At 50.3% G+C, this 11,583-nt stretch overlaps 1 protein-coding gene across 1 annotated transcript in view; it reads left to right on the forward strand.

Annotated features, from left to right (window-relative positions):
* The window catches only part of sema3b (sema domain, immunoglobulin domain (Ig), short basic domain, secreted, (semaphorin) 3B), an 88,642-nt gene that overhangs the window by 62,876 nt on the left and 14,183 nt on the right, over positions 1 to 11,583 (forward strand). Inside the window, 1 exon segment of the mRNA XM_014135157.2 lies at positions 11,007 to 11,126. Within this exon segment, the coding sequence (XP_013990632.1) occupies positions 11,007 to 11,126 (120 nt within the window).

Raw genomic sequence — 11,583 nt, forward strand, 5'->3', positions numbered from 1 at the left:
AGTTTTTTTGTTAATTCTTTCCAATGTGTCAAGTAATTATCTTTTTGTTTTCTCATGATGTGGTTGGGTCTAATTGTGTTGCTGTCCTGATGTTCTGTGTGGTCTGTTTGTGTTTGTGATCAAAGACCCAGGACCAGCTTGCTTAGTGGTCTCTTCTTTAGGTTAATGTCTTTGTAGATGATGGCTTTGTTATGGAAGGTTTGGGAATCACTTCCTTTAGGGGGTTGTAGAATTTAACAGCTCTTTTTGGATTTTTGATAATTAGTGGGTATCGTCTTAATTCTGCTCTGCATGCATCATTTGGTGTTGTACGTTGTACACAGAGGATGTTTTTACAGAATTCTGCATGCAGTCTCAATTTGGTGTTTGTCCCATTTTATGAATTCTTGATTGGTGAGCGGACCCCAGACCTTACAACCATAAAGGACAATGGGTTTTATAACTGATTAAAATATTTTGATGTTCCTTTTGATGGCGTAGAAGGCCCTTCTTGCCTTGTCTCTCAAATCGTTCACAGCTTTGTGGAAGTTACCTGTGGTGCTGATGTTTAGGTGGAAGTAGGCATGTTTTTTTGGTGTGCTCTAGGGAAATGGTGTCTAGATGGAATTTATATTTGTGGTCTTGAGAACTGGGCCTTTTTTGGATGACCATTATTGTTGTGTTACTGAGATTTACTGTCAGGGCACCCAGGTCTGGCAGAATCTGTGCAGAAGATCTAAGTGCTGCTGTAGGCCCTCCATGGTTGGGGAGAGAAGCACCAAATCATCAGCAAACAGTAGACATTTCCCTCACTAATATGTTGATATACATGTTGAAGAGGGTGGGGCTCAAGCTGTATCCCTGTCTCACCCCACGGCCCTGTGGAAAGAAAGTTATAATTTTTTTTGTCAATTAGGGTGTGCAGTGTGACTACGTGGTCTGTCGTACGGTAATTTGGTTAAAAGCCCATTTGACATTTACTCAGTACATTGTTTTCACTGAGGAAATGAACTAGTCTATGTAAATGTAGTCTGCTGTTAATGATAGTGCAGAGGTTTTTGCATTCTTCATCAAACCATTTTTCATTGTTGTTAATTTTCTTAGATTGGCTGGTTGAATTTTTTTTATTTGATAGGGAAGCTAAAGGTAAAATATAATGTTTGGCGTTCCCTGTCAGTAACTGCTAGGAGTGGTGGTAGGAGTCAGTCGCAGAGAGCAGAGGTAAGGAAATTTGTGTTTATTCCATAAAACACAAAACGGTCGACGCCAACACAACCGGCGTGAAAAATGCAAAGTGCCCAGAACAACAGGTACACAGCATGCATATAAAATAACACTTGTCGATCGCCAGCACATCCAATAACAAAAACACACTCTGACGCAAACTAATCCCGCACAAACCTGGGCGGGCTAAACAGGCTTAAATAACCATAAATCAAGAGAACCAAATGAGGAACAGGTGCAAACAATAAGACATACCAAACGAAAAGGAAAAAGGGATCAGCGGCGGCTAGTAGGCCGGTGAGGACGACCGCAGAGTGCCGCCCGAGCAGGCAGGGGAGCCACCTTCGGTGGAATTCGTGACAGTACCCCCCTCCTGACGCTCGGCTGCCGCAGCGCGCCGCCACCGGCCTCGAGGGCGACCCGGAGGACGAGGCGCAGGGCGATCCCCATGAAGGCGGTGGAATTCCCTCAGTAGTGGGGGGTCCAAAATGTCCTTCCTAGGTACCCAGCACCTCTCCTCCGCGCCGTACCCCTCCCAGTCGACGAGGTACTGTAGGCCCCCCCGAAGTCTGGAGTCCAGAATGGCGCGTATCTTATACGCCGGGGACCCCCCAATGTCCAGCGGGGGTGGAGGAACCTCCGGCACCTCACCTTCCTGCATGGGACCAGCCACCACCGGCCTGACGAGAGACACGTGAAACGAGAGGTTAATACGGTAGTAAGATGGAAGTTGTAACCGGTAACACACCTCGTTTATCCTCCTCAGGACTTTAACCTCTATGGGCTAGGTGGGATGCTTGCGTCCCACCTACTCAACAGCCAGTTGAATCCTGTGGCGCGTTATTCAAATCCTTAGATATGCTATTACTTCAATTTTTCAAAAATATGACTATTTTACACCATTTTAAAGATAAGACTCTCGTTAATCTAACCACACTGTCCGATTTCAAAAAGGCTTTACAACGAAAGCAAAACATTAGATTATGTCAGCAGAGTACCGAGCCAGAAATAATCAGACACCCATTTTTCAAGCTAGCATATAATGTCACATAAACCCAAACCACAGCTAAATGTAGCACTAACCTTTGATGATCTTCATCAGATGACAACCCTAGGACATTATGTTATACAATACATGCATGTTTTGTTCAATCAAGTTCATATTTATATCAAAAACCAGCTTTTTACATTAGCATGTGACTAGCATGTGACTAGCATTCCCACCGAACACTGCCGGTGAATTTACTAAATTACTCACGATAAACGTTCACAAAAAGCATAACAATTATTTTAAGAATTATAGATACAGAACTCCTCTATGCACTCGATATGTCCGATTTTAAAATAGCTTTTCGGTGAAAGCACATTTTGCAATATTCTCAGTAGATAGCCCGGCATCACAGGGCTAGCTATTTAGACACCCAGCAAGTTTAGCACTCACCAAAGTCAGATTTACTATAAGAAAAATGTTATTACCTTTGCTGTCTTCGTCAGAATGCACTCCCAGGACTTCTACTTCAATAACAAATGTTGGTTTGGTTCAAAATAATCCATAGTTATATCCAAATAGCGGCGTTTTGTTCGTGCGTTCAAGACACTATCCGAAAGGGTAAATAAGGGTGACGAGCATGGCGCAATTCGTGACAAAACATTTGTAAATATTCCATTACCGTACTTCGAAGCATGTCAACCGCTGTTTAAAATCAATTTTTATGCCATTTTTCTCATAAAAAAGCGATAATATTCCGACCGGGAATCTGCGTTTAGGTAAACAGACGAAAAAAAAATAAAGCATAGGGTCGACTCGGGCACGCGCCTAAGCCCATAGTACTCTGATCGGCCACTTGCCAAACGCGATAAAGTGTTTCAGCCAGAGGCTGCCTCGATATCGTTCAGCTTTTTCCCGGGCTCTGAGAGCCTATGGGAGCCGTAGGAAGTGTCACGTTATAGCAAAGATCCTCAGTCTTCAATAAAAAGAGCCAAGATGAAACACAACTTGTCAGACAGGCCACTTCCTGCATGGAATCTTCTCAGGTTTTTGCCTGCCATATGAGTTCTGTTATACTCACAGACACCATTCAAACAGTTTTAGAAACTTTAGGGTGTTTTCTATCCAAAGCCAATAATTATATGCATATTCTAGTTACTGGGCAGGAGTAGTAACCAGATTAAATCGGTTACGTTTTTTATCCGGCCGTGTCAATACTGCCCCCTAGCCCTAACAGGTTAACGTACAGGTCATTCTCTAGCAGTCGCCCAAGCACCTTGCGCACCAGGGAGACATGCGCGGCGCTGGTGGCGGAATAGATCAGGATGTCATCAATATACACCACCACCCCCTGCCCGTGCAGGTCCCTGAGAATCTCGTCAACAAAGGATTGAAAGACGGCTGGAGCATTCTTTAACCCATACGGCATGATGAGGTACTCATAGTGGCTCGATGTGGTACTGAATGCGGTTTTCCACTCGTCTCCTCCCCGGATACGCACCAGATTGTATGCGCTCCTGAGGTCCAGTTTCGTGAAAAAACGCGCGCCGTGATATGATTCCACCGCCGTAGCGATGAGAGGTAGCGGGTAACTAAACCCTACTGTGATAGAATTTAGACCTCGATAATCAATGCACGGACACAGCCCTCCATCCTTTTTCTTCACGAAAAAGAAACTTGAGGAGACGGGTGACATGGAGGGCGGAATGTACCCCTGTCTCAGAGATTCCGTGACATATGTCTCCATAGCCAACGTTTCCTCCTGTGACAATGGGTACACGTGACTCCTGGGAAGTGTAGCGTTTACCTGGAGGTTTATCACGCAATCCCCTCGTCGATGAGGTGGTAATCGGGTCGCCCTCTTTTTACAGAAGGCGATAGCCAAATCAGCATATTCTGAGGGAATGCGCACAGTGGAAACCTGGTCTGGACTCTCCACCGTCGTCGCACCGATGGAAACTCCCTTACACCTGCCTGAGCACTCCTCTGACCACCCTCTGAGAGCCCCCTGTCTCCACGAAATATTAGGATTGTGATTGGCCAGCCAGGGAATCCCCAGCACCACCGGAAACGCAGGCGAATCAATGAGGAAGAGACTAATCCGTTCCCCATGATCCCCCTGCGTTACCATGTCCAGTGGCACCGTGGCCTCCCTGACCAGTCCTGACCCTAATGGTCGGCTATCTAAGGAGTGCACGGGGAAAGGTTGGTCCAACGACACCAGGGGAATCCCTAGCCTTAACGCGAGCCCACGATCCATAAAGTTTCCAGCTGCACCTGAATCGACTAGCGCCTTATGCTGGAAAGAGGGAGAAAACAAGGGGAAAGTTACTAAAACGAACATATGACCAACAGGGAGCTCTGGGTGAGGTTGGTGCTTACTCACCTGAGGTGAACGAGGAGTGCTCCGCCTGCCATCCCGATTCCCAGAGGAGCTCCCCCAGCACCGGTTGGTAGTGTGTCCTCTCCGACCACACTGGGTACATGGAGGAGCCTCCTCCTCCGGTTCCCCTGGACGTGCCCCCCCCCTAGCTCCATAGGGATGGGAGCTGGAGGACCTGGAGGTGGAACCAACAGGGCCCGGTCCGGACGCCCGCGTGCAGCCAGCAGGTTGTCGAGACGAATGGACATGTCTATTAGTTCATCCAGTGAGAGGGTAGTGTCCCGACAGGCTAGCTCCCGGCGGACATCCTCCCGGAGGCTACACCGATAGTGGTCCATCAGGGCCCTGTCGTTCCACCCCGCTCCAGCAGCCAAGGTCCGGAACTCCAGAGCAAAGTCCTGTGCGCTCCTCGTCTCCTGCCGCAGGTGGAACAGCCGTTCACCCGCCGCCCGGCCCTCTGCTGGGTGGTCGAACACGGCCCGGAAACGGCGGGTGAACTCGGGGTAGTGATCCCTTGCCGAGTCTGGGCCATACCACACTGCGTTGGCCCACTCCATGGCACGTCCCATTAAGCAGGAGACGAGGACGCTTACGCTCTCCTCTCCCGAGGGAGTTGGACGAACGGTAGCCAGGTACAACTCCAACTGTAGCAGGAACCCCTGGCACCCAGCCGCCGCTCCATCGTACTCCCTGGGGCGAGCCAGGCGCAAGGCTCCGGGTCCGGACGCCAGTGGAGGGGTAGCTGGTGGGGGGGGAGTTTGTGCTGGGGATGCGGTAGGGAGGCCACTCCTCTCCCATCGGTCCATCCTCTCCATCATCTGATCCATCGCTGAGCCGATTCGGTGGAGAATGGTGGTATGATGGAGGACCCGTTCCTCCATCGATGGGAGAGGAGGGGAGGCTGCTCCTGCTGACTCCATAGCTGGTGCGGGATTCTGTCAGTAACTGCTAGGAGTGGTGGTAGGAGTCAGGCGCAGAGAGCAGAGGTAAGGAAATTTGTGTTTATTCCATAAAACACAAAACGGTCGACGCCAACACAACCGGTGTGAAAAATGCAAAGTGCCCAGAACAACAGGTACACAGCATGCATATAAAATAACACTTGTCGATCGCCAGCACATCCAATAACAAAAACACACTCTGACGCAAAATAATTACGCACAAACCTGGGCGGGCTAAACAGGCTTAAATAACCATAAATCAAGAGAACCAAATGAGGAACAGGTGCAAACAATAAGACATACCAAACGAAAAGGAAAAAGGGATCAGCGGCGGCTAGTAGGCCGGTGACGACGACCGCAGAGCGCCGCCCGAGCAGGCAGGGGAGCCACCTTCGGTGGAATTCGTGACATTCCCTGCCAAATTTACACCTTCACTATTACAGTGAAACGTTTTGTCCAGGAAGTTGTCTAAAAGGGATGGAATTTGTTGTTACCTAATTATTTTTTTGGTAGATTTCTACACTACTTTCCTTCCATCGATAACATTTCTTAATATTATGTAGTTCCGTTGGCTTTAATGCCTCATGATTGAGTATTGCTCTGTTCAGGTAGACTGTGATTTTGCTCTAATCTGATAGGGGTGTCAGTGGGCTGACTGTGAACGCTCTGAGAGACTCTGGGTTGAGGTCAGTGATAAAGTACAACAGTACCACTGCCAAGGCATGAGCTGTAGGTGTACCTACCATAGGAGTCCCCTCAAAGCCCAATGACTATGTACATACCCAGCATGCGACAGAGCTGCAGGAGTTGTGACCCGTTTTTGTTGGTTGTTTTGTCACAGTTGTGTCTGCGGGGTGGGGTGGGGGGTAGGTGTTTGTTCCTCTATGTGCTGAGAGTGTCAGTTTTAATGTCCAGTTCTGGCATTTAGGTCGTCACAGACTAGTACATGTCCCTGGGACTGGAAACAGTTCATCTCTCCTTCTAGGATGGAGAAGCTGTCACCGTTAAAGTATGGGGATTCTATTGGAGGAATACAGGTAGCACACATTAGTCTTTTTTTCTCTAATTTCCTCATTAATTTCTAGCCAAATGTAAAATGTTCCTGTTTTGACTAATTTAATAGAGTGGATTAGATCTGCTCTATACCAAATTAGCATACCCCCTGAGTCTCTTTCCTGTTTCATACCTGGCAGTTTAGTAGATGGGACTACCAGCTCTCTTTACCTAGAGGGAAACCGGTGGGTCCGTCTCCTCTATACCATGTTTCTTGTAGTATGATAATGTCTGTATTTACAATTTCTTTTAGGCCAAAGGCAGATAACCTCAGACCTTGTATATTCCAGGATGTTTTCCTGTGGTTTTGGCTCTGACCATTACAGTAGGTGTGAACAGAGCATGTTGAGCATCTGATACATACCTCTTAGTTCGCAGGATGGGGCTTGGGGGTGGGGGGTGTATTAGTGGGGGTTGGGCCTGTTGCTCTGCTCACGGCTGGGCATATGTGCGGCTGTCATGTTGAGGTCCTTGCTGCGGGGGCAGAGGCATGGGGGAGGGCAGAAGAGGCATAGGTCTGATCTGGAAGGGCCTATATGGGTTTGGCCAGGGTTTGCTTGGTGGGGGGGGTTCTCGGCTGGTGTGGATGTGGTTGGTGATGATGTGGTCTGGTGTGCGTCTTCTTGGTGCTGGTTCTCTCGGTGCAGGTCCTTCGGGAGGGGGTCTCGCAGGTGTTGCTCCTGTGTGAGGTGCTGGGGCTGCAGTTGAGGGTGACGTCTCCCTTTCTCTCTCTCTGCCTCCCCCCTGGTCTCTGACAACCCCCCCATTCTGACCCCCCTTTGGTCTCTGACCCCCATGGTCTCTGACACCCCTGGTCTTTGGAAGCGCCAGGCTCTGTGAAGCCCTTTGTTCCAGGCCAGGGCAGCAGGGCTGTGTGTGTCTGGGTTAATGAGGCAGAACTCCGGTTAGCAGGCAGGGCCAGGCTGGGCTCCAGCGTCACTGGGTACATAACCCTGTATGTCACTCACTGGGGCGGGGCACAGCCAAACAGGGATAAAGACAGAATAGAGAGAACAGAGAGGACTGGTTAACATACAGGCTTAAAGTTTAGAGACACGCACATGCACATGCATGCACACACACACACACACACACACACACACACACACACACACACACACACACACACACACACACACACACACACACACACACACACACACACACATACTTGCCAATGATAGGTGGACTATTCAGTGTATTATATTTATTGAGAAGAAGAAAGCACCTCTTAAATATTTTCCCTCCTAGCATTAATAGCTGAAGGGTACAGGCTTTGTAAACCCCCAGACTGACCCAGAGGGACACTGGCTAATCACAGAGAACAGGAATGGATGGATGAATCAGACACAAAGTTCATGTATGTATGCTTATCTGTAAATGCAGACAGACTTATAGGCAAATAGAGACACTGACAGAAAGAGGAGCCGACACACACAAGAGAAAGAAGAGACACATTGATATCTCCACAGTGTGGTGTCAGCGCTCTTTGTAAACCTCTTCTCCGGTGTTCCCCCGGGGTCCAGATGGATGAGGGGTGAAACCTGACCCTGGACAGACAGATGTGATGTGTGTGTGTTCGTGCATGCATACGTACGTGCGTGTGTGTGTCTGTGTCTCTGTGTGTGTTGTTCAATAGCTGGTGTCTGGGGGTTACTCCACACGCTGGAACCAGTGACCTGCTCAGATGAGCAGATAGAGGAAGGAGGGAGAGGGGTGGGGGGATGGCCCCATAGATAATTACAGTATGGGAGTGGAGAACAGAACAGCTGGTGCTGCACTAAGGGACTGAACGAAGGGGCAAGGGTAGAAGGAGGGAGTGGTTGTTAACCTCTCTGGATGTCTCTATCGGAGGTAAAGGTCTTGGTACGTCTGGTTGTATGGAGTAAGATGGGTTCCTTTTCAACCTCTCCTCTCCTTTAACCTCCCTGTGAGTGGCTCAGTCACGGCCTGTAGAGTTTACTCATTAACTCAGGGCCTATTGTGCAAGGTGTCCCACCCTGCCTGCCCTTCTTGACCTGAGCCCGTGGAGCTTGTTTTTCAGCTGCGCACTGTTATTCCTGGGGGTCAAAGGGCACCCGGTGCAGGATGTTACGTCAGGGCTTTGTTTTGTCAGTGACCACCGACTTTCTAGGAACGCTGGTATGCTATGGCAAGCGGCCATTATGGGGGCAACGGGCCGTTGAGGGGTAGGGTTAGGGTTAGGGTTAGGCTACTACCCTCTATTCCATTCTACTCCCCTCTACTCCCCTCTACTTCTCTCTACTCCCCTCTACTCCCCTCTACTTCTCTCTACTCCCCTCTACTCCTCTTTACTCCCCTCTACTCCCCTCTACTTCTCTCTACTCCCCTCTACTCCTCTTTACTCCCCTCTACTCCCCTCTGCTCCCTTCCGCTCCCCTCCACTCCTCTCTAATCCCCTCTACTCCTCTCTACTCCTCTCTACTCCTCTCTACTTCTCTCTACTCCCCTCTACTTCTCTCTACTCCCCTCTACTCCTCTCCACTCCTCTCTAATCCCCTCTACTCCTCTCTACTCCTCTCTACTCCTCTCTACTTCTCTCTACTCCCCTCTACTTCTCTCTACTCCCCTCTACTCCTCTCCACTCCTCTCTAATCCCCTCTACTCCTCTCTTCTTCTCTCTACTCCCCTCTACTTCTCTCTACTCCCCTCTACTCCCCTCTACTTCTCTCTACTCCCCTCTACTCCTCTCTACTCCCCTCTACTCCCCTCTACTTCTCTCTACTCCCCTCTACTTCTCTCTACTCCCCTCTACTCCTCTCCACTCCTCTCTAATCCCCTCTACTCCTCTCTTCTTCTCTCTACTCCCCTCTACTTCTCTCTACTCCCCTCTACTTCGCTTTAATCCCATCTACTCCCCTCTACTCCCATCTACTCCCCTCTACTCCTCTCTGCTCCCTTCTGCTCCCCTCCACTCCTCTCTAATCCCCTCTACTTCTCTCTACTCCTCTCCACTCCCCTCTACTCCCCTCTACTTCTCTCTACTCCCATCTACTCCTCTCTACTCCCCTCCACTCCCCTCGTTTCCCCTCCACTCCTCTTCCCTCCACTCCCCTCGACTCCCCTCGACTCCCCTCTGCTCCCTTCCGCTCCCCTCCCCTCCACTCCACTCCACTCCCTCTCTCTACTCCTCTCTACTCCCTTCTACTCCTCTCCACTCCCCTCTAATCCCCACGACTCTGCTGGACTCACCTATACTCCTCTCTATTCCCCTCTACTCCTCTCTGCTCCCTTCCGCTCCCCTCCCCTCCACTCCCCTCTTCTCCACTCTACTCCCCTCTACTCCCCTCTACTCCCCTCTACTCCTCTCTATTCCCCTCTACCCCCCTCTTCTCCTCTCTGCTCCCTTCCCTTCCACTCCCCTCCACTCCCCTCTTCTCCACTCTACTCCCCTCTACTCCTCTCTATTTCACCCCTCTACTCCTCTCTGCTCCCTTCTACTCCCCTCCACTCCCCTCTTCTCCACTCTACTCCCCTCTTCTCCACTCTACTCCCCTCTTCTCCACTCTACTCCCCTCTACTCCCCTCCGCTCCCCTCCACTACCCTCCACTACCCTCTACTCCGCTCTACTCCACTCGAATCCTCTCTACTCCCCTCTGCTCCCCTCTGCTCCCATCCACTCCGCTCTACTCTTCTCTACTCCCATCTTCTCCTCTCTACTCCCCTCTGCTCCCATCTACTCTTCTCTACTCCCCTCCACTCCTCTCTGTTTGCTTCCACTCCCCTGCACTGCCCTCCACTCCGCTCCACTCCCATCCACTCCGCTCTACTCTCATCTACTCCCCTCTACTCCGCTCTACTCCCATCTGCTCCCCTCTGCTCTCCTCTGCTCTCCTCTGCTCTACTCTACTCTGCTCCCCTCCGCTCCCTTCTGCTCCCCTCCGCTCCCCTCTGCTCCCCTATACTCTGCTCCTTTTTAGGTCTGCTCTTCGTTCCTCTGCCTTGCTCCTCTCTGCTCTCCTCTACTGCTCTCTGCTCTGCTCTGTTCTGCCCTCCTCTGCTCCTCTCTGCTCTCCTCTCCTCTCGCCTCTCCTCTCCTCTCTTGCGTCACTGAGGCTGATATCGCTGCTAGGAGGCCACTTAGTCATAACTGATGACCAGGATCACTGTGTAATACAACAAGATACCGAAGGGGACAGTTTATGTCAGACAGAACGGCAGAAGTGGATATGAGGAGGGGAAGGAGGGAGGAGGGAGATAGAGAGAACAAGAAAGCAATGTGGTGCAGACAGGAGAAGAGAAGTCAATAATGTTTTACAAGCAGGCAGTGTAAGATATGTGAAGAATGCACATCATTAAATGCATTGTGAAGGTAGAAAGTTAAAGTAAAATGAGGGGATGCTCTGTTGATGGAGCTTGTAACTGAGGGGAGAAGGGACGTTGTTAAACTGGTTAGTGTGTGTGTTTGTATTGCAGACAGACTGTGTGAACTATGTGAAGATAGTGCACCACTACAACCGCACCCACCTATATGCCTGTGGAACCGGGGCCTTCCACCCCACCTGCGCCTTCGTAGAGGTGGGACAAAAGATGGAGGTAAGAGACACACATACAAGAAAACACACACACACCTCCAGCTCATCTGTCATCTTCCTATTTCCCAGCTCTCTCTCTTTCATCCACCCACAAGTAGAGACCATGGATGAGATCCTATCTGATCACCTGTTATATATCTATGATGGTTCTACTCTGCACTGTAACCCACCTCTCTCTGTCTCTCTCTCTCTCTCTCCCTCCCCCCCTCTCTCTCTCCTCCCTCTCCCTCTCTCTCACCCCTCTCCCTCTCGCTCTCCCCCCTCTCTATCCTCCCTCTCCCTCTCTCTCCCCCTCTCCCTCTCTCTCTCCCTCCCCCTCTCTCTATCCTCCCTCTCCCTCTCTCTCCCCCTCTCCCTCTCTCTCTCTCTTTCTCCACCCTCTTCCTCTCTCCTCCCTCTCCCTCTCTCTCCCTATCCCTCTCCCTCTCTCTGCCTCCCCCCTTCTCTATCCTCCCTCT

Source organism: Salmo salar, chromosome ssa13 (genome assembly GCF_905237065.1).
Source record: "Salmo salar chromosome ssa13, Ssal_v3.1, whole genome shotgun sequence".
In the NCBI taxonomy this organism is placed as follows: domain Eukaryota; kingdom Metazoa; phylum Chordata; class Actinopteri; order Salmoniformes; family Salmonidae; genus Salmo; species Salmo salar.